Genomic DNA, 24,540 nt, shown 5'->3' on the forward strand with positions numbered 1-24,540 from the left:
TATAAACATGATAACTAAGTTTGATCGTCACGTTCTTTCATAACACTGTCGTCATTATTCTCAGGATTTAAAAATAACGTATCCAAAACATCATCAGAATTCGAAAAGTCCTTTCAGAATGGTTCAAGACAGTGAGGCATTTCACTTTCAAAGATTTGTCAGAGTGCGTCTAGGTACAGTGAGAAAAATTTGACAAATTGCAGTATTTGTTTACTTTTGACAATAACTGAAACCAGGTCGCGGTCTGGAGAAAAAAAAAATCTGAACAAAAGATCTCTGTAATTAGGCTTCTAAATTTAAAACACTTTCCATACCCACCTGCCCTGGCTGGCACAGCTGGAATTTAGATAAGTAGCCTACATAACATTCAGTTTCTTATTATGATCCATGCTGTTATCTCGTACAAAAAACTTTACCACGATAACGAGGTTAAGGCTAATGCGATAATAAATAGTGGCAATCCTTTATGCTCCTTACCGTCCTTGTTTCGTTATGATCATCTCTGTCTGGTACTTGTGGAACTTTGCCCACAGCGGGTAGTTGTTGAGGAGCACTTGAGTCTTCCCAGACACCTGTAGACCAGGTAAAGAGTACATCGGTGCTCGTGGATACCCGTGCTGAAAAGACGCCGGGTAGCCGTCTGCGCTGCTCGGAAACACGTCTTTACCGTTGGCTGAAGAATACGCATCGGCTCCGGCTGGAACGTAAGTATGTCCCGTCCCGCTCCGGCTGGTGAAGTGACAGCTGCCGAGCGGAGCCGGTGCGTAAAACCTCCCTGCCTGCGCTCCGGCGCTTTGGTGGTGTTCAGCGTGGAACGGCAACGTCAAACTGTCCTGTCCGTTTGGAATCGAGTCCTGGTAGTAAAACCTCGTGTCTTGGATGCCCATTTTGAAGTCCGGTAAGTCGCGGTTTCGGTGAAGGTGGCTGTTCAATTCAGGGTCTTTGGCAAAACTTTGCGCCTCTGTTCCATTCAACATATTGAGATACAAATTCCTGCTTATGCCGCCCATCTGCAGCACCGGTTCGAGCTCACTAGAGGTGTCATAAGTTCAGCGTCCGTATGCGTTAACATTTAAATTAAGACTCCAACACAAACTCTTTATAGACTGCAAGTTGTGGAGCTTGTCTGCAAAGCGAATCCTAATCTAGTTGTAAACTTCTAGGGAAATCTTCACTTTGATTTATCTTAATATGTTGAAGACATTGCCACTATGTTTTTGGAATAGGAATCGGACTTCAAACACATGATAAGACTCTATGATATATCCATATCTCGAATGGTAATTGGTCAGGAGGTGGTCTTTACACTCAGAATGGGCGTGATAGGCTCGATACGCGAGCACGGGCCTTCCCCTGTTTACGGGGGCTTCAGTTTGATATTCGCTTAATAGAACTGAACAGTCTTTATAATGTATATTCACAGAGTGTACTAATTTTAAAAAGTAATTTGTAGGCGCCTATAAAGGTATTTGTGTCGGTAAGTGTTGTGAATCATGTATTTTGTATTAGTTTTTAATGTAAACAATTAGCCTTCAACTAACTAAAAAGCAGAGCTGTATTATACTAATTTCAAAGGATAACTCATTAGATTTGTTTGCATGTGTTGATAAATAATATGTGGAATACTATTGCAATAGTATTATTTTTCTTTTTAAAACTTACGTTTATAACAATCAATTCCACTCACGGAAACAGTTTTTGTGTGTGTGTGTGTGTGTGTGTGTGTGTCCACTATGAGAGCATTTTACTGAAGTTTTACATATGAAAAAATACATCACTGTAAATAAGTGCACTGGTTTTTAAAATTAATTAATTTGTTTATTTGTATTAACCATTCCATTGTAAATATACAAAATTAAGTTATATGATGATGTTACCAGCATTATTATATGACATTTTAGTAACTGCACACACGATGCCTTAAATTACACTACAAGTGTATTTTCCAACAACTGCTGCAAACTTTCCAACAACTTGCAATATTTATAAAAATAAACACAAAAGAACATCAACATAAAACACATGACAATAAAATAATGCAGTAAATACAAATAATGTAAAATGCCACATACAATACGAATTATGTACGACTTTTGAAGATGAGAATTTAAGAAATAATAATAAAAAAATAAAAATGAAAATAAACAAACTTTTTTTAATAGATTCCAAAATGTTATGGTATGTTCAGGGTATTCTGGGAATGCATCTTTTAATAAACTACAAAAGCAATATTTTTACTTAAAAAACATTATTTGAAAGAATATGTAGTGGCTTAATTTCATTCTATTATATATATATAAAAAAACAATTAAATAAAAAAATAATAAAATCATATTTATTGTCCTGTTAAATGTTTTTTTTTTTTTTATTGTATGAGCAATTTACAGTTAAAAAATGTTTTAGTTGTCTCACTTTACTTGGAATGTGAAAATGTTAGTCTTGTGTTGACAGTCTTTTTTTCTAATTTATTAGTTCAGTTGCACTGAAGTCACACTGTACATATCATTTGCACAAAATAGTGTGCATTCATAGAAAAGTGTGAAATAGTAAACAAAGAAAATCACAATTCCCCATTCAGCCAACATTCAACCAAATATAACACCCACATTCACACACACACACACACACACACACATGCACACACACTTACTCAGTGTCCCCCAGTGTAGGTATGACACAATTGCCTTTCCACACTGTCATTTCTCTAATTCAACTTCCTGTGTCTCTCCTAGCAAGGTGAACTCACAAGGTCAGCAGCTGAACTCATTGGTGTTGACACCCCGGATGATAGCGTATTGTCCCCAGTGACATGTCCACAAGGCCGAGCGGTTATACTCTCCACCTGCCCTGTGGGGGATGACAGGTACCTTTTAGGCCTTAGTTAAGCTGATCTCCCACAGGCGATGTTCACCACGACTGGAAGACAAATGGTACGCACAAACACCCCTCATCTATTGTATCAGCAATTAAATAAATCACACTTCACATGCAACACGCTGCCTGGCAGCCTTTTAAGCATTTACGCAGCGGCTTTGAATGCCACGCATTCTCAAATCTAGTTGGCGCAGTTGTCACAGGTGGATGGCAGTTCTCTGTTCACAGTATGTGGGAGGAGAGATTTTATATTAGCTCGGCTCTTCTTTGGAGAAGTTTCTATATGTAGCTCTATATGCAAAAGCTGCATTTTTATTGTAGCAATAATTATTCATTTCTTCTTTTCTGAATTGTGCGTTGGTGTTCACTCGGTTATCTATTGTACAAGGCGTAAACGCTTGCAGCAGAATTTTATGAGGTCATATTCATCTCTGTGGTCAGAGTGACAGATGTACGATGTGATCCGACTTCCTTTTAGATTTGGTGAGATATGTTTGGTTTTGAAAGTCAAGCTCTCCTAAAATCATGTCTTTTCAGTTGACGATCAAACAGAGAGTGATGTGAAAGATTGGATTTCTTAATCACACTTCTCCTTGCTGCAGTTTCATGGGTTGAGAGTTTTCATGTGGTGGGTTAGTGTAATGAGATGTTATTCTGACTCATCCTGTGCTAATGTTTTATCTATACTTTTGAGATTTTCCATCAGTAACGATGATCTGTTAAGTAATATACCTTACATGCTACATGCAGCTGTGTTAGTTTCAGTGCGTGCTCTTTCTTTCCACAACAGCGTATGACTCTTGTCTCAGTGTTACGGAGGAAGGAGGAGGACATAGGGGCTAGTTGAAGGCCCCACGGAAACCTGAGTGTGCCTAATGCGCTGATGTTCTCAGACCATGCCTGCCCTCCGTCAGTCATGATATGTGGTACCCTTGTTGTCAGAGCAGCTCTTGTAAAATGTCAAGTCTCACTTCCTTTTCCTATTTACTTCATTTTGAACTTTACTCTAATTTTTTTACAACAAATAATTAACATTGCAAGCCTAAATGTGCCTGTTTTATTTTGTAATTTCATTGTATAAAAAAAAAATGCTTTTTCTGATTTGTTTTTATTTTTTATTTTTATTTTTGAAAGCAAAGAACACACATTTTGTTTATTAAATGATCTATTCTTAGTGTACTTTAGAAATTTAAATTATGACCATTGCCATTAAGAACACTGATATTCAGAAGTGTTTCAAAATGATAAATGTGGATTTAAAAACATTAGCATTATCTATTTTTGGACAATTCTTTAAAATAAGTAACCATTGAATTTCATATCGCTGAATAAACCTAAAAAATACATGAATCAATTTGTTTCAGATTATTAAGACTTCTGGATTTACTCACAATATCCACTTCTAAATAGGCAATCTCTTGGGGATCCTCGCAAAAGTTGCTCATCAGGACCCCAACAGGAAGTAAATGAAATATTTTCAAGCTTGAGCTTTGCATCCTACCACTAATTCATTTTGTAATATTTATGTTTAAATGCCTTCGTTCTTGCAGTATGACACATCCACATAATAGAAAGAGGAATTTCCCGATTAATAAGCATATAATTAGTTCAAACTTGACTTCTGTGTTTTGCTGCTGTGTCAAAATAGTCCTATGGTGTGATATACTTCTATTTTTAAAAGATTCATTGTCACATCGTAGGACTATTTAAATGAACTTGTAAAAAATAAAAAAATGTTGACCATTTGCAACGTCTAAAAGTACGCACAAATATGTATATTTTCACTTAATCTTGTTAAAAAAAAATTAATTCCATATCATCTCATTAGCAATATCACACTATACACTTTCAGATAGTGATACTTTAATATGTGATTTTATCATGAACTCCAAAGAGAATACATAGTTTGACTGGTGTTCATTGTAGGTGAATACGGGGAGCTGGATGAGGACATGAGTATAACATGTCTAATAATCACCGTGTGAATAGCTCTGATTAGAGAGACTTAGCAGCATATGTTTCTTCAAGTCAGCCCTTACACTAGGCCTTCCTGTCAGGCACGGGGACCTAATTAACGCAACATATGTTTATTTGAAACCCCACTTTGGGTGTGAAAGAAGGCTTTTGGGAGGCACCACCTACAGGGGCTGTGAACGCGGGCAGGGGGGTCGTTGGAAAGGCGGCAGAATTAAAAGGTGTAGAGAGAGAGCGTTAGATGAGTGAGAGACAGACAACTAGAGTGAAGGAGAAGAAGGGAGCGGAGAAGGTAGCACTTAGTGCTCTGCGGAATTCTCACTTGATATCACATGATCTCCTGCAGAAGTGCAAATGTATTCCACTGCAACCCTAGAAACAAACAAGCTGCCACTTCCTTCGTTTATAATTAGCTGGTAATCAATGCTGAGTCTCTTGGAAAGGGGAGAAGACTTGTCAATGTCCATAAGGTGTTTCAATCAGAAGTTTTGCGATTTATGTCCTTAAGTCTTCCAGGACACGTGTGGTGGATCGTTGCATTAAAAATGAGAGTTGAGACCTACTTTTTTAACATAACAATAAAGACGGCATCATCCATCAAAAGGGATTTTCCACGTGCACATTCATTTTTGAATGCGCATCTGCTCTTGTTTTGGGGTTGGCATTCTGCAAGCAGCCTCTGAACCCTGTGTCACCTCCATAAACGCAGTGACCGAGTGCAAGCTTGAGGCGCTAAGTTGTACATGGTTAAACATGGAAGGGAGCGAACCACATGGAGACGTATCAAGGGCTCCAGACATGACCTTTCCTACTGCAAGTCTTCTTGAAGATAAAAAAAGCTGAGAAGTCTTAATAAAAATACTTTATGTGTGTGTGTGTGTGTGTGTCTGTGTGTGTATCAGTTCTAACCGTCAAGAACAAATGGTTATTTTAGTTGCTTAATTTTTTTAAATAAATAATAAATACAAATAAAGTAACATTTTATTTTATTCTATTTATATTCTATACTGAAAAAAATGCTATCTTTCTCTCTGTGTTTGTGTATACAGTAAATGTTATACTATTTTATTTTATTTTCTTAAAAAAATAATAATTCCGTTTTGATGAAAGAACCTTAATTTTTGTGCAAACTATCGCTATTTTTGTGTGCATATTCTTTATTGTGAATGATTAAATGTTATTTGTCTTTATAATTTTTTTTTTATCTAAAATTGAAATGCAATAACTTTATTTAAATTTAAATAAATATTCAGAATTTAATAACTTAAAATGATTTTTTTTCCTCTATTAAAGTAACTTTCTTCAAAATGAATTCTTCCTCCTACACATGCAGGCTACTGAATGAGTTACTGAGTTAAGCAATAGCCAAATAGCTGTTTAGAGAGCTTTTATCCAGAATGTATTCAATCTGGCTCTACTTCACTCAAAATTCTGTTAGATTATAAAAGTAAAATATATTTTTAAATGCAAATTGCACTGACTTAAAGGAAATGAAGGCACATTTTCATGTCATTTAAGCATTTCATCAGGAATGTTGCTCCAGTGAATGATGGGAAATGCTTAGCACACCCTGAACATGTAGAACTGTAGTATGCGGCCCACCAGTCTGGCCTGAGAAGGTGAGGAGGGGTCCTGCAGACGAAATGCCAAGCTTATCTATTCTTCAGACAGTTTAGGGTCTGCGTTTGACAGAAGAAGACAGCTGTGTTCTCCCGCATTCCTCTGGCTTGCTTCGCAGGCCCCAAATGATCACCCCCCCCACCAAAGCATGGGTTCCTCTTATTGGCCAAAGAACCGTACAATCTGCTTTCCACTCCATCACTCCTCAATGTCAAAAACGGGCCCCCCACTGCCGCCCACTTGGCGAACATTAAGAAATCATCACCACTGTCATGTCTACTGTCAGACAGGGGTCATCGCATGTAATGCAGAATCAGCAGCCTCTTGGGAATCGACCAGCAGGGCCACTTGGAGAAAGCTGACTCTTAAAGATGTTAAAAACCGCATAAGAGATCTAACGTGCCCCACCGCGTCTCCTCTGACTGAAATCATGAATGAGCAATAGTGTGTCTCTGTCTGTATCAGTTGGCTCGTAGCCTGGAAAAAGTATGTGGGCCAGTGTCAAGTCTCATTTGCGTTGGTGAGCCGTGACAGCCATAAATCACTGCAAAAGCCCATTAAATCCACTTTGGTATGTGGACTGTAACAAGGCAATATGAGCAGGAAGAGTTTTGTATCTTAATACATGCTGGGAGGGAGTGACAGGAGGGAAACAGGACATAGAGATAGTGTGGAAAAAGACAGAGCAGAAATGGATTGTTGCTGGGCAATGTGCAAGCAAACGTAGGGAAGGACAGAACTAAAGGCACATAAAAAGTGGAAATTGGGAAATCTGATTAATACAAGCTCTTAGGCAAATAAAAGCAGATTGGTTTAAAAAAAAAGATTCTTCTGATGCATCTTTCCTACCATTCAGTTAACATTTAATCATTTTCCACCTCATGATAGTCATAACATTTTTCAATAAAATTAATATTTTTATATCTGAGGAACACACACACACACACACAAACAAGGCTAACGCATCTGGTTTCTTGGCATTTTCTTCTCATCACCTATTTGCTTCACTTTATGAAATATTATTATCATCACTGTGATTATATTAATATTGTATTGCACAATATATGCATATTGCACTTATTGTAAAGTTTTTTAAAGAATATATTAATTTCACATAATATGCATATACAATATCCATATAGGAAGATTTACTTGGCTAGCAGCTGAGTGGGCAACACGGATGGTTAAAGTGAAATACGTCTCACTCTCTCTGCTTTGACAGTCTTGTGACAGGTTAAAGGGGAGTCGTAAATGGAATGAAAAATTCACAGGAATGATTTGACCGATAAAGACAGTTTACTGTAATTTGACAGACATTTTTCATAGCTATTGGTTTGTTAGCTATTTATTAACTGTATAAACAAAGGCTATTAAAGAGTATGGCTGCAAGAATTTATGTAAGAAATATTCCATAAAAAAAAAAAAATCCATGCCTTTATAATTGTTATAATAATTTATACATGATAAAAGGTTTAAGACTATCGGCCTCCAAATCTCAGAATGTGAAAAAGTACAAATGTCAATGTAATGTTACTGAATTTTTTTTTTTTTTTTACTCCTAAAATCATTACAAATTTTGACAGATTTATGAGCAACTGAGGGTGGCAGCGGTTGTTGTTTTCCTGTTGTGACACTGGACTTTAGTTTCAGTGTAGCTTCTGAATACTGACCTTTGATGGTGACACACTTGGCACAGGTTTGAAGCCTGCCACATTTGGACTGGATCAGAAACACTTTGGCAGGGTGGGTGCAGGATATTTAGTCCACATCCAGGAAGGATCACTGTGGGAAAACGGACCTTCAGAGAGCACACAGATGCATTTAGGGGCTCAGAAAAAGGGAGCATATCCTGTAACGAAACATGTGTCGTCTTCTATTCTTTCTCCTCTGCCTTTTCTTTGAGTTGCTTTTGTGATTTGTTCAACACATTATTTAGTCTTGCTGTATTTCTGAGTTAGTCTACAATTATATTTAATTATACATATTCAATTGAACTTTACATATACATACATATGTATCCAGAAGTGCAATAAATCAGACAAAAATTGATAGCCTGAATGCACTGTAAGTCGCTTTGGATAAAAGCATCTGCTAAATGCATAAATTAAATTTTTAATTTAATTGAATTCAAAACCTTTCAAAATGTAATTTTGGGGATGTTATACAAATAAATAAAATTAAATATTGCTAACTAGTGAAATGTTGAGTTGAGGAATACCAAGCTGAACAAATAAATTATTGATTTTGAATCTCTACCCAAGTAAATGCTGTAAACAAAAAACAATATACATAAATATGCATAATAAAAACAATAAACAATTGATTAAATATATATATACAAACATATGCAAAATAATACCATTCACAAAAAGTTTCAAAGTTTCTTTCATCTCTTTCTTCTTTCTGTGCTGGAGGCCCTGATTCTTAAATTACTGTAATAATCTTCCAATTGATTGAATGATTGACAGACTAAGACATGCATAATGATGAATGACTTAATTTAGGGATGGTGAGCAAATGCAGTGATGGACAGGTGCCCTTTCTGCCTGTGAAGCCATATAAAGTGCAAAGGACTTAGGCATAAAGACCGGGGCAGGACGTTCATGATGGCGTATGCTTGGAGTGCGAAGGCAAATGCGTGTACGAGGGGGTGTGTTACTCAGTTCACCCTCCAGGATTTGGCATTGGTCACTCCTGCTTTTAAGCTGTGGCATGAAGCAGACATTGATGTGTATGTGTGTGTGTGTGGGCGTGCATAATTTACAGTATTTGTGTGCCTGTGAGTGGCAGCAGGAAGAGCGGGCTCAGCTTAAGGGTGGCCGACACCAGCGCTAAGAGGCTGGGGGTGGTGGGTGTCATGGAGGCTTTAAGCGGCCTTTCATGTGACAACAGCTTGCCAACCAGAGGTCTTGCCTGAGCTGTCTTCTATTTCCAATTCGTCCGGTTTTATCAGTACCAATCATTTGAATCATTTATTTTTAGTGGGATATGGTCTCTGCGCTGCTTCCCCGGGCAATGGCTCGCAGCGGCCTGCTAATGAGTGTCAATCTGCCGGCTTTGGCAATTTTACGACAGACACCTCGTCTGACAAACGCAGGGCTACAGTCAACATGCATCATTCCTTCTGACACAGAGCTGAGCTGCGGTGTCACGCTCCCTCAGACGCTCTAAAAGAGCGTTTTCACTTTTGTTGTGAGGATCTTTATGTGAAGCGTGTTGAGGTCAGGCCGTATTTTGGATTCCTTGTGTCAGAATGTACTTTCGAAGTGGAAAGTGAATGTTTATCAGACGGTCTGTTGAAGTGTTTTTGTAGAGAGCGACTTGATGTTTTATAAAACTCAGTCACATAGGCCATTTTAGGTCATATGGCCTTGAGAGTTACAGAAACTTATGAAGATGGTTAGAACTTTGATCCTACTTCATGTTGAGCTGATCAGTAATCAATCAATCACACTGACAAAACGGCTGCACTACTGCTTATTCTACAAACTTTTTTTGCAGATGATAGACAGGTAAGCAAACATGCTGCATCAGTCCGTCTATAGTTACATTTGTTAACTTGCAAACATTTGTTTTCCAGATTTATCAACAATCAGATAGCAATTAAATGTCTCTGTGGACTGTCTATGTGCTATCATGCATACATGCGTGAGATATTAAACTCTTTGATATCTCGATGTCCGATTTAACCTTAAAGGCTAATTGTCAGCCGTAAGTTAGTCCCTGGTCAGTTCTTAGCGTAGGCAACACTAAAACAAAAAATATATATTGTAGAAACAATTTACACTCAAAAATTGTTAATAAATTTCACAATTAATTACAAAGAATTGGCCATTTATGCACTGCAATAAACAAGAAATCTGGATGTAGAAAGACTAAAATAATATTTTCTTGTAAAACATACACCAATATTTGTTACAGTGTTTATTAAAAGTAAACACAATAATATAACATCAAAAAATCTCTCTCTGTACATACATACATACATACATAAAATTCACACTCATTAAAATACACAAAAAGCATATTATTTTTGTACATGTGTTATTATGTAATAAATGTATTATAATTATTATTATTAACATTCATTGTCATTAATTGCACAGCAAAACATGGCTGATGAAACCAGATCCCTTTTGCTTACAGGAGCTATTATTTGTCATTCTAAAGAACAACAACAAACATTTACAGTTTGTAGGAATCACAGACCTTATAATTTTGTTTCATAATTTGGTATTTATATTATCCTCTTGTTAAAACATGGCATCAAACTTTTTCACATTTCCGGGTTTTTCAGCAGTTGGGCAAACTTCGACGGCAGTTAATGAGCAAATACCCTAAAAATATAAATATTTTTAGCATTCCTATTATCTCATAACGGCAGTCAGAAGAGAGAACGATGCCAAATTTACCATCCCTCCCATAGACGCTGCATTAGAAAAACCCTTGCATTAATATTAACTAGTTTTTCATAATATGATGCAAAGGTAATATAATACATAGTTTAGTGTTATAAATGTACATACATTTAAAAAAAAAATCTTTTGAGGATTTATGATGCTGAATGCGTCATCACAGTCTTGTTCATGTATGTTGTACTCATACATAGATATTTAGGTTGCCACCACTAAACGCATAACCTTCTTCTCTAATTAAAGTAGAAACGCCACCGAATCATCACGTAACACTATGCATGTGTGTCTCTGTGTATATTTTGACCCTAGTGCACCTGAACAGCTGTGTCTGTGTCAGAGACTGCTCGGCCACAAGTGGACAGATACATTTTGTCCGTTTACGTATCCTTGTTCCCGGGGTTCTTGGGAGAGTTCAATTTTCTAGTAACTCAGCAGACGTCACAGAGCTATTCTGGCCGGCCAGTTGTGACAGCCGGCCAGCAACAGCAACGCCAGGGCACGAATGCAGCTGGGGGGGAGGGTGGTTGCCGTTCGGAGGAAGTGGAGACGAGGGCTCTCCCATTTCACAAGGGGTGGGGGGCAGCAGTTTGGGAGAAGGAGTGTAGCACTGGCTCTCTGGAGAGACGAGGAAGAAAGGGAACAGGCACAGGAAGAGGGGCGGGCAAGGTATTTGGGTTTGGTGCCAGCCGAGCCAGGCCTCTGGCATGCTGCATTCCTAAAGATCAACACGACGGTGTTTCCTTTCAGCTCCCCTGCCTGCTAACCCCTTCAGCTACTCTGCTTTACAACACACAAACACACATGCTTGCCTTTCTTGTCTCGTAAGCAAGCCTAATTAAGGTTGTAATAGTGCTGCGGCCAATTTTCCATAGACGCCTTAGTGCGTGTTATGATCAATAACCACCACGTACACACATTTATGACATTTTTAGAGGGTTATTTTTAGTGCCCTCATAAAATGCATGAAATAAAACTAAGAAACAAGTTAAGGTATATGTGTCGAATTCGGTATTTTGTATATTTTCATAATTTTGTTTATTGTTGATTATATGATCATGGCTAAGAGAAAGCTCTGAACATGCATTTCTTGCAATGTTGGGTTAAGGAGGTTAAAATGCTTGCTGCTGGCAGACTGTTGGCAGCGGGTGTAAATTAAGAGGGTCAAGACCCTGTTAAGGGATCCTACAGGGTAGTGATGAGTACAGGCATACTGGGTCAATATTCAGTGCTGAAGCTTGATTTGTCAAGTCAACTGGTTAGGTTTCACTATTGTATTACTCTATAGAGCGGTCTTTACCAAGAACTCCATTGTTGTTCATAAGAATAAAGGTAATGCAATCATGGAATTGTATTGCTGATGGATGAATACTGAGAAGAAATAACAGACGGAATGACCTTTGATGTCACACGTATTGCAGGTTTAACCATAATACTGTCTATAAGACTCAGCCTGCTACAAAGTGTATTGTTATGAATAATAATAATAGTAAAAATAATTGTAATTTTAGTATAATAGTATAATTATATTATTCTCATATTATTAGGATTATAAAATGTATATATACAAACCTGTTTGCAAAACTAAACTTGTAAATTAAAATGTAATATATAGTTATAATTATATTGTTAAATAATAATAATACGATGATAAATGGATAAATATTTCTTCTTTTACTTTATAATGGCTCCTAAAATGTGATATATAGGGGATCATTTTGATAAAAATAATAATAATAATAATAATAATAAAAAATGAGAAAATGCAGCAACCATGAAGGTTTCATCAAATAGGTTGCCTCATTATTTTTTTCAGTATTTCCATCCATTTTCTCAATATACTGTAGGCATTAATAAAAAAAATCCATCATTTAAGAGTTTAGATTAAAGAACCAAGCAAATCAGAGATTAATCATATTACAGATGTTATCCTAAAGTAAAAAAAAAAAGAAAAAAAAAATGTTTGAAACCCCTCAATATAATCTGATATTTTGTCTCATAAAGCATTATGAACTATATTACACTGAAAACATGTTGGTGCAGAAACAATTTTGACTGATTCTTCAAATAATTAACCGCAAGTAATACATCAAAGTAAATATGAAAATCTGAAGTGGAGACTATGGAAGTTCTTGTAAAACATTCTCCAAAAATCAGTTTTATTTACAACTTTTTATAAAAATACTTTTTATAGTGTACAACATAAATCATTTAATGGTACACCACTGATTATACATATAAAACATACATTATATAATTATGAAAGAAAAAAGAGTTTATAAGTTATATATTAAAGCATTTTGCAACCACCCATATTCCTAGGTCAGAAGTTTCTGGAGAAATCAGTCGATTAGCAATTAAAAGATCCATTGGAGGTTAACAAGATGTTAAACAAACAAAAACAAATGGATTATTATGAAAGTAAATGTCAGTTATGTGTATGAGGTCTAATCACACTTGATGAGCTTATCAGTCTAATTAAGTGTTCTGTTGCTGCTTTGACGTGACATATTTACAGATCCTCATGGGAAATCCGACGGAGGTGTGTTTTGCAGCACCTCAGATGTACAGCACACCTGAAGAAGGCGCTGGCAGGGAGTCTGCGTCCTTCTGCTTAACACGCGGCAGCTGTGCTGAGGGAAGGTGAGGAAAGACTGTGCTAATTTGAGGGCTGTTAGTTTGCTTGAGCGCAGACTGCTAGCTCCATGCATGTTCACAGACAGTGCTGACAAGTGCATGAGTGAATCTGATGTCTTACTTATGATGAGCATGATCTTTCTATACCACAATACCAGTCAGAAATTGGGACACACATGGCTGAATTTCTTTTTCATAAAGTCTGTAATTAGTGAAATATATTTCAAAATATGTCATTAACTGTACAAATTTCTTTAAAACAAAGTGTAAAAAGTAAAGTCTAAAATGATAATATTAATAAAAAATAATACTAAATATTACTTTTACTTTTATCTGTATTTATTATTATTATAATGATTTACAAATGTCTTTACAAAACGGAATATTTTTATAATAATAATTGATTTTAGTCAAATCTTTAAATTATTATTATTATAATTATTATACACTGACATTTATTTGCAAAACTTTTTGCATGTTTTTTGTTGCAAAAAATGACATGAATAATAATAATAATAATAATAATTATAATACATATTTCTCATTATACTTCTTACATCTTATTTAAATGTAAAAAATGTTGTCACTATGTAATTCTTATATTTTTATGTGTGTTATTTCATAGTTTTAAATGAATTTTCTGTTACATTTAAATGTGGAAAAATATTCAAGAGTAGGGATGTCATTGAATTGTCAGTGTAGGTGTGTGTGTGTGTGTGTGTGTGTGTGTGTGTGTGTGGGTACCTGGTATTTTTTTTTTTTTTGACAAAAATGTATGACATTATGGGGACCAAATATCTCCACAAGGATAGTAATACCAGTAAATTTTGACCTTGTGGGGACATTTTTTAAGGTCTCCATGAAGAAACAAGTTTATAAATCATACAGAATTAAGTTTTTTGAAAATCAAAAAATTCCTGTGAGGGGTGGGTTAAAGTGTAGGGCGATAGAAAATACAGTGTGTACAGTATTTAAACCATTATGCCTATGGAATGTCTAAAACATGGAAATATGTGTGTTTGTGCATGTGTGTGTGTGTGTGTAGTCATAAAAGACTATTTTAAAGTGTACTTTTCAGTGTGTGCCACATTAATTCCGTTGTGCTTTCTTTAGTGAGAAACCTACGTGTCTGTGTCATGTAATGTTGTGCTAATCTTGCAGTGTGTGTTTTGATATGTGTGTGTCTTTGTGCTTGTGTGTCTGTATGTGTCAGATTCATGTCCGTGTGTTTGTGAGTGTACACGTTCTTGCTTTTGTGTGTGTTTGTTTCTGTCGGCTCAGGTTATGTTGATGCTGAATGCCCACTCCTCGAGGGACTGCAGGCCTGCAGGGTGGTCTTTCTCTCATCAGCAGCATTAGGGTCCGGTGCATGATGGGTGCTGACCCCTGGGAGGGCCATAACCAACCTAAGCTCCCCTCCTGTCACTAGCGCTCACACCCTGGCACCACTCACTCATGCTGTGTGTTACATACACGGCAAGCAAGATCTTTTTAAAGCTGTTCTGAAAGTGGCTCCATAAGCTAGTTCAATAGAGGTGAAAAGCTGAGAGAGATCTGTGTGTTGTGAACAGAAAAGTCCTCATTCAACCAAGCATAGGTAAATATTTCAGTGATTTCATAACATTTCCATAGCCAGAACTTTGTAGGTTATCATGGGTAAAAGGCCTTTTTGAATTATTTTCTTCTATACTGAATAGCAACAGAAGCCACTGCTATACTTCCTAAACACCTGTTTGTCACCATGCATAGTGAAATTGTCCTGATTGAGTTTGATATCTGAGGTATTTCTGTCTGACGTGATTTTGTCTTGGCGTCAGTAATATATTAAGCAAGAAAGCATTAAATTGATCAACAGTGACAGTAAAAACCTTTCTAAAGTTACAAAAAAAGACACATTTCAATTCAAATGTGTTCTTTAGAACTTTTTATTAATGGTTCTGATTTAAAACTGATATCACAGAATTGCACTACAACTCATACCTCCCAATACACACAGAAATTAAGTATTTGCATTTGAACATAACTTTTTAGATTATTTCAGAGGAAGTTATTTCATTTTGTGCAAAAAAAAAAACAAACAAAAAAAAACATTTCCTTATGAATCGTCTGCAGTAATGACAGAAATTAAGTGCCTCTTTTTATTTTTATTTTTATTTTTTCACATTAACCTTAATCTCTCAACCACAGGCCGTTTATTTCAAATCTTGATTTTTAAGATTCTGTATCTTTTTTGGACCAAAGATTTTGAGAGGATTTCAATACCTGCGCTTGGGCCAAAGGTGAGACTGAGGCCTGATGGCAGATTGACCATTACAATGGAGCCGACAGTAAGGCAAGGAAAGCCTGGAAATGTGAAGTGACAAAGGGTGCCCTTTGTGTGTGAACTGATGGGGTGGAGGGCTGACAAGGTGCTCCCTCTAGGGGTTAACCTTCCAGTCCGGAGCAACTGCTAAATCTAGGTCAGAAAAAAAGAGGGGGAGGGTGTTACATGCATGAATGCTGGAGAGCACAGAGGGACATGTTGAGGAAACAGTGATGAAGATGAGGGCGAGTAGAACACAGAGCAAATGTTAAGCATTTGCATTACTTTAAAAAAGACACAGGTAGGGTGTATGGTGTGCAGGAGGAGCAGATGCTAAAGGTCAATCGGTGGAGGAGGAGGGTTAAACCTAACCCTTTATGGCACATTTATTTACTAATACACTAAATATACATAAATTGACATCGCTATAAATTCTAAAGCCTAAATTACTTCGCAGTGGGTGTGCAGTACCAACTGCAGCCCCGCTATATAGCTACATATAAAGCATCTCAGTTCATACTGAGAAAACAGATGAGGCAGGAGACAAAACAATACCACTATTAGTTTAAGGGCTCTATTTGGCATCATCAGTTATGGCAGAACACTAGAGGAAGTCACAGCTGGGTTCCTCCGCACGCAGAGACAGTCATCTGGCTCTCGCTGCTCTATTACATTGGCTCTAATAGGAGCGCGTACTAACAGTCTTCTTCTCACATTCATCACGCAGGTTTCATGAGCTGGGGACATGAAGGGGAAAATTAGTTAACCACTATGCTTAAATTAATGGTTTACCTAAAAAAATGTTTTTACCTAAAAAATTTTGCGAACTGTTTCTTTAAATGATCAGCATGAGATCTATTTAAAGGGACAGTCTACCTAAAAATGAAAACTATGCATATTTCGTTTGACTTCCATGTTACTCGTTTGTCTTCGTTTTCAATGGCACGGATATTATAAGGTATTATAAGGTATTATCACATATACTTTTGAGTTTTCATGGTAAAACTTGAAATCTCAGCAGTTTCGCTTGAGGGCAAAAGATTTCCTTAAGCAGATTTTGCATTGGGTTCAAGTTGGCCACATTAATTTGCAGTGGTTACAAACAGAAAGCTGATTGCGTCGAAAGTGTCTTGTGTGAGTTGTGCTTCAGACACCTCTATTGACAATAGACAACGGAATTTTTTTTTTTTTTTGCACAAGGACTCACCATTGGCACCTTTAGGCTGCACCCTTAGTTAGTGAGACATTCTGAAAAATGTATCACAACTTGAAACCAGTAAAGTTTGCATGCAAATTCTTGTAAGCAAGGGAAAACTATGAGAATTAGGGTGGATATTCCGTCTTTAAGTAAATAACGACTTCAGTTTGAATTGGTTTCATACACAAAACTGAATTGCATGAGAAACATTTATGAGAAACTGCATTTACTGTGAAGTAAGCTGCTCTGATAACACATTATTATAAGAAGCACATGTGTGAATGAACACAGTGCCACTCTTCAATCTAAGAGCCCCCATTGTTGCATTGAAAATTAATTTTTAGTCTCATTATCAATTCACAAACTGCCTTTTGGAAAACTCTACTTTAAATCATATATACATACTGTGCAGTTTATGTACAGCTAGCTTGTTGAAAGGGTAAATTTTAGGGTTGTCAACAGGTTCTTCCAAGTCTTCTGTTTCCAAAAGGTCACAAACTCCAGGACTGATGCATTTTGGTCTCTGTTCAGGGCATTTCATTTTGATGGTGATTGTTGTTGTGGTTTACCTCTTGGTATTTTGTTCTCTACACTCTCCACTAGCATTTTAGCACAAACTGACCCTTACATTCTATTAATTAAAATTAGCATCTATCCCCTTAGCATTGACTTGTTACGTCAGATAGAATCAACTTTGTATCAGCAGGCCTGAGGGTCTCAGGCCCTAACGAGCCTAAGATCCTAATTAGGGACAGAAAAACTGAAGGGGAGCAGGGAGGGGGGTAGAGGGCCAGAGAGGGTCCTGCTGGGATGAGCATAGCCACGGGGCTCACGGTATTTATACTTCACGCACCTATGGTACACATGGTGTGGATGAGACCAGAATGGAACTGGACCCAGGCAGCGCCTCACACCCCAGCCATCACAACCACTATCAGTCCAGATGGGAGGATGGAGAGGGAGGACAAGATAGAAAGCAAGAGGGGAAGATGGGAGGACATATAAGATGAGAACAAAAGACAAAACACTGGGGACAGAGAGGAAGTGAGAGACACATAAAGAGAGAAAAATAGACAAACTGAACAAATAGACCAATGGTTGCTGGTGTGGGACAGAATAAAGTGTCTATTGATATCAATGTGACTAGACAGACGAAACAAACTTTTGAGTTCTTTCCTTCATTTGTGGTGTGTTCATACATTTACGTATGTACAATATGTATATGTTCCATTCTTGTTTGATTAATAATAATAAATACTACCCATAAAAAGTTTGTTTTGCTGCGTTTGAAGGAAGTTTCCTATGCTCACCAAGGCTACATATCAAAATAAAAATAAATTATAAATGTTTTCTATTTTAATATACATATATACATATACATATACACAGGAATGTCATTCCTGTGATTCCTGCAAAGCTAAATATTCTAGCTAAACATTCATCATGACATGATTCTTCAGAAGTCATTATTGAAATCAAATCAATACTGAAAAGTGTTGCTTTTGAGCTTGTTATTTTTCCTGAATTTATTTTTCCTGAATTTAATGAATAGAAAGTAAAAAAAAAATAATTAAAAAAAAAAACAGCTGTTTGTGTCAATGTCAGAGTCACTTTGATCAATTTCTTGTTTTTTTTGCTGAATAAAAAATAAATTTTTATTATTTTGTAATAATTAAATAAATAAAAAAATCTGCCTTGTTTGCCATTCGTTTGGTTACAGCAGCATCTAACTTCTCTGTGTATCCCTATCTGTGACTGTGACTGAGGCCTTTAATGTGTTCTTGTCATTTAATCTTTTTATATGTGCATGTGAGTGTTAACTCTGAATATGACAAATCCTTTTGCCCCAGCTGAGTGGCTCTCGGCTCAGGCAGTAGGATAGCTGCTGATGTGGGTCCTTCCAACAGGAGTAGACAGGCCAGATGAAGTGGGGAATATGAGCCCAGGACCCGAAAAGACATGTGTCAGTAACACAGGGGCTGACATGGTCCGACACCCTCTGGTCCAGTAGATGTTAAGCCTCTATGAAGGTCTCAACCTGAATGAATGCAGCTGGATCGAGGCTGAGGCTGACATTGCAGCTGAAAGCAGACATCTCCAGATCTGCCCTGCTGGTGTCTTCTGACTCAATCGGGCAGGAAGCACAAAAGTGGCATGGTTTGGTGTGGAAGTGTATATTCAGAGGAAGGAAATCTGATGTTTAAATCACCTAATTTCTTATGAACTCTCGCACCCTTCACCAACAGTCTCTTTTTTGGCAGACTTTAATTGTCTTTCCTGTTTCATTTCATATCACTCCTTCCTGCCCTTGCACCCATTGTGACTCATTCTGTCCTGTGTTATGAATTTCTTGCTGTTGCGTTCATTTTTGTTGTTTATGTTATTATCTAATTAAACACAGTGTTCATTACAAATAAAAATTTCAGCATGACAATTAAATTCAAAATATCTACCATTACAGTAACATTCCATAATTATCAATGTAAAAAAAAAGAAAAAAAGATATATATATCACTCTCACATGCTGCTGTTATTTCTAAATTATTTTTCAACACTTTTTAATCAATAATTAACCATTTTAATTGTTTATATATATATATATATATATATATATATATATATATATATATATATATATATATATATTACTTGCTAGTAAATTTCACTAATAATTACAGAAAAATGGCAAGTAACTATGGAAGCCCACTTTTGCAACAAAATAAAAAAGTACATAAATAAAAAATAAATAATGGTTATTTTACATTTTTCATGTAATCTATAATCTTGCATTCTGACTTTTATCTCACAATTCAGACCTGTATTCTTTTATATCCAAGTATTGAGGACAAAAAGTCTAAACATGTTTGGAATGAGGTGGTTATAGTTTAATAGTTATTGCTGATTAACAGTTATTGTGTGCATTAATTAAAGAACGATTAGTTATTTGTTGTTATTTCTTGCCCCAGCAAAAGCTGATCAATTGTATAATGTGTAATGACAGAGATGGAACATTGCCTGTTAATTCTGTCATTTTGAAGTTTCACTCATCAATAAACAACTATGGAAAGTGGGGCAAGACACACTGTGGGGTTGCCATCATTCTAAAGAGCCCCCTTGGGTGGAGGTGGAGAAAAATTACCTTTTGTGGTGACAGAACCAGTAACCTGCACTACAACACATCCTTCACCCCCTTGCTCAGTGTTTCCAGAGATCACACCCACAGTTACAGTTAACAGCTGACCAGCACCCCCTCTATATAGGTCAATTCAAACAACCAGCAGATTAGAGAAATTAAAGTTTTATAAAGTAGTGCATAATAAGATTTCACATACTTTTCATTGACTGACAGATGAGAAATAAATCGGATGAAAATATTAGCTTTCACACAGAGGTGTGAAAAATGGAAGGAAATGTATGATTGTCTGATAGATAAGAAAAACTAAGCTAAAATATGTTACATGGTTGATTTGATCTATCTATCTATCTATCTATCTATCTATCTATCTATCTATCTATCTATCTATCTATCTATCTATCTATCTATCTATCTATCTATCTATCTATCTATCTATCTATCTATCTATACTGAATTAAATATAGAATGTGCACACACTAAAATAATACTATTTCTTGTTTTCTTTTTCAAAAATGTTACATTTTTCTTATAAGTAGGGCTTGCATTATGGTTCATTTGTGATTGGTCATTTAATTTAATTAAATTTTAGTTTGCTTAAATACTTCCAAATATATAGCTATGTAAATGGTATGTGTGTGTGTGTGTGTGTGTGTGTGTGTCTGTCTGGCCTGTGTTAATGCCTGAATGACTGCTATAGGACCTCCTGTTTGCCAGCCAGATCTCTGAATATAAGTGCTCTAATTGCTCAGAAAATTACATCCAATGCTGATTGCAAGTGACATGGCCTGGCAGTGCAGTGACATTGTGATGCCTCCTATATTCCCTCCCTCTGTTTCTCCTCTGCTTCTCCAGATCCCTCTCCTACACCGTGTCATTCCCTGGTGACCGCAGCAATGCCCCTGGTGACCGCCTGCTGCCCTCTTCTTGTTGAAGCTGTCGAGTGCTGAGATGTCCCAAAGTTCAATCTTGTCATGCTCAGGCATCGCTTTCTGCCACCCTCTATCCATCAACCGAGCTGTTTGTGAACCATTATGATATGTGTGTGTCTGTGTGTAAGCACATTTATGTGTATGCGATGCGCTCACTGCTCCTTCATTCCTGAACACATAGTCCCAGCTGCTTCACCCACCTGATTTTTTTTACATATCTGTGTGAATGGATTTGAAACATTGAATGTGTCCAGTAAAGGTCAATTTAATTGATTCAGTTCATCCCAATTGTACCCTGAAATTGACCCTCTCAACCCTGTAGGGATATTTAGGTGGATTTATGTGGATTGTGTTGTGTGCTTGTGTCTCTGTGGAGGTTTTGTGCGCGTGTGTGTCTGCGCCAGCCCCTGCGGGCTGGGACGTGTCACCCCTTTGTCTCGTCACTGCTAATATGAACTTGAGCATCCAGGCGTGGAGCTGTGACAGATCGGCAGACAGCCCTGCCCCCTCACACTTCCGCTCCCAGCATCCCTTCATCCCTGCTACCTATCTAGCTCGCTTAATCTTAAATTAATTTCAGGTCAAAAACCAACCGATCCCTGGCACCAGGCTATGATACCTCACCTGCCCACTGGGGATCACTGGAAGGAAGTGTAACATCAAATTAACAGAATAACACATGACAAGCGTGGGGATTATTTACAGCTGCGAGTCGCTTTATCACCACATATGACTCCATTTTTTGATCTTTTAGAGAGTCTGCGTGCACCACGATGTGATTAATAAACAAACCTGTGAATCGCATGTGTGGTGCTGTCAGCAAACGCAAAATATTTGTGGCCTTTTAAAGTGACTCCCGATGCGTTAGGTCAAATGGTGTTGGAAGATGATGTAATTTGACGTTTTTACCACTCTTGACCTTTCCAGTAAAATTACGGGAGATCTGCTGAGTGTTTCTGCTCAGTAGCAGTTCACGATCAGGTCTTGCATGCTGAGTTCAGGGTTGCTAACCTCACTGGCAGGTACTTAACCTTTTCACACCACTGACTCAAACACCATGAACTCTGATTTGGAGTGCATAGACCTTAAAAGTGCTATAGCATTTTCACACAATAATTGATGTGTGAATTATTTGCACAAGTAAATCAACAGAACTCAATTCAAAGTTTTTTTATGTTATTATGTTTTTTTTTTTGTTTTTTTTTTTTTATATGGAGGCCAAATGTAAAATAGTTCCAATTACTATTTTACTCAAGGCTGTGATTAGTTAAATCATGACCACGATTAAATCAAAATTGAAACAATTTTTTTTTTTTGTAGTGAATTAGTACAGCACAGCCATGATCATGACATGTCACATTGACCTCTTAACTAAATTCAAAGAATAAACTTATAGTGTATTTCCATAATATTTATTTCTTTTACATTTACTGAGTATTTACTATTTAAAAAACATAAACAAACAAACAAACAAAACAATATGACAAGATATATAGTATATAGATGTCCGTATGTGAAATTTTTTTTACTGACTGATATTGTACTGATAAATTGTATGAAAATTTCATAGAAATGTAAAAGAAACCAATCCCTTTTATCGGGATTGTAATGTAATGTAATTACAACGTAATCCCATTTCTATATCACTAGAACCTAATAATTTGATTATACTGAAATTGTTTGTAGGAATTAATTCCGTTTTGGTTTTTATGTTTGTGTGTGTGTGTGCGTTTAAAGCTGCCTGACTGGGAAGTTAATGTCAAGCTGATGTGGAGTGACAGTGGGCGCCCTGTCTGCCAGGCCCAGAGTGCGGGCCACCATATTGCCTGGCTCCCCAGGGAGGACAGATCAGCATGCCAGCCTTGCCAGAAAGTGCTAATAGGCGCAACACGTCTTACTTTCACACATTAAGGCAAGCAAAGGGTGACAGATCGGAGCTGTGATACTGCCGCATGGAAAAAAGGTCTGCGCCACCCGTTTGCCATGCGGCAACAGCTAATGATGAGCGCTGCTAAACTGTGCTACATGTCTGCCAAAAACTGAGCTGAAATGCATCCTGACAGATACCGCCGCGATACCGGTCACAAGAACAAATGTAGCCAACTTACAAAAACACCTGGCTGAATGCTAAAAGTTTTTTAAACTAGAGAAATGTTAGAGAAAAATATGTAATAGTTCAGTTTGCAACACATTTTTTTTTTCAGTCATGACTTGGGACTGTGAGTCAGTCTTCCTGTTAGTGGAAACAAACTCATGGTCACACTAACTCTAACTCTACGCATGCTAGTGTGTCACCAACAAGAAAAGGGGGTTTGTGAAAAAACCACAGAGCCTGCAATGTGCCACCGCAAAGCCTAATGAAAACACTATGGTTTCTACAGATATTGATTTCATCTATGGACCAGACCTCTAATCTGCTTCAGAAACCAACGTTTTAGATTTAGAAATTGTGCAGCTGACACGTTAATGTGATACGATGTTTGTTTCTTGTTGTGTGATTTGTGGATATTGCAAATAAGAGGCACGCATGCTACAATATATATGTCTTTGATGAGGTCATATTGTTGGTAGAAAAATGGGGTCACCTGGGTAAAGGTTTGAGCATGAGGAGGTTTCTTTTATACAAGTGCATTGTGCAACATTTCCGGCATATTATGTGCAGAAAGTGCTTTTCTTATTCATTGTTTTTGTCTTGTTTTCCAGTACAAATAAATGTTCTTAAATCAATAAATATTTATTTGAGAAGCAAAATGAAGTCAGGTATTTTGGAAAACAAAATGAAAATGTAGTACAAGATGTACAGAGAATATTTTGTCATTTATTTTGAGCAAACCAGGAAATGGCCGGAAATCTTTAAACACCCCTCTCCCCACTGATGTGTTTAGTTGTATAATTGAGGTCAAAGGAACATCAGTCATGGATGAATAACTGATCCTGAAAATAATTGACTCACTTATCAATAACAGATGCCTCGTCATCAACGCTACACATTATCTTTTCCTTTATATATATATATTTTTGTTAATATTTCTTACCACACAGGCCAGGCCAGAAATGCAGAGAAGAGTGACTTGGCTTCATCTCAGTGTAAAACACTACAAAAAACATCCTTACAAACACTACACTGTTGCCCTTTCCTTTCCCATTGCCCCCCTCTCCGTCCCTCTCCCCCCGGGGCCTAACTGTGCTTGCTGAAGCGTTATGTTGTAAGTGTGGTAGTGCACGTCCCGTCATCAATAGGAGTGAGTTACACAGGTCAGCAGTTCAAAAGCAGGTCACAACTTCATGCTTCACGTTGATGTCCTTCTCTGCTCTGATTGGTTCATTGCACAAACAGATTGACTTCTGCTTCTCACTGTTTGATCCATGCTCTGTTTGATCCTGGGGTGTACTATCAAAATCATTTTGTTTTAAATGCAAGAAATATGGGCACTTACAGGGGAAATCCAATGTACTTG

At 37.0% G+C, this 24,540-nt stretch overlaps 1 protein-coding gene and 1 long non-coding RNA gene across 2 annotated transcripts in view; one reads left to right on the forward strand and one right to left on the reverse strand.

Moving 5' to 3' along the window:
* Positions 1–1,270, reverse strand: part of tbx21 (T-box transcription factor 21) — a 15,485-nt gene extending 14,215 nt beyond the window's left edge. The window contains exon 1 of the mRNA XM_026276255.1: positions 478–1,270. Within this exon, the coding sequence (XP_026132040.1) occupies positions 478–1,010 (533 nt within the window). The 5' untranslated portion in view covers positions 1,011–1,270. The remainder of the gene's footprint in view (positions 1–477) is intronic.
* On the forward strand, positions 684–13,675 carry LOC113111489 (uncharacterized). Its single transcript, XR_003293325.1, has 3 exons — positions 684–898; positions 2,733–2,930; positions 13,399–13,675. It is a non-coding gene; the product is annotated as an uncharacterized LOC113111489 (long non-coding RNA).
* The last annotated feature ends 10,865 nt before the right edge of the window (positions 13,676–24,540 follow it).

This window comes from Carassius auratus, chromosome 12 (genome assembly GCF_003368295.1).
Source record: "Carassius auratus strain Wakin chromosome 12, ASM336829v1, whole genome shotgun sequence".
In the NCBI taxonomy this organism is placed as follows: Eukaryota; Metazoa; Chordata; class Actinopteri; order Cypriniformes; family Cyprinidae; genus Carassius; species Carassius auratus.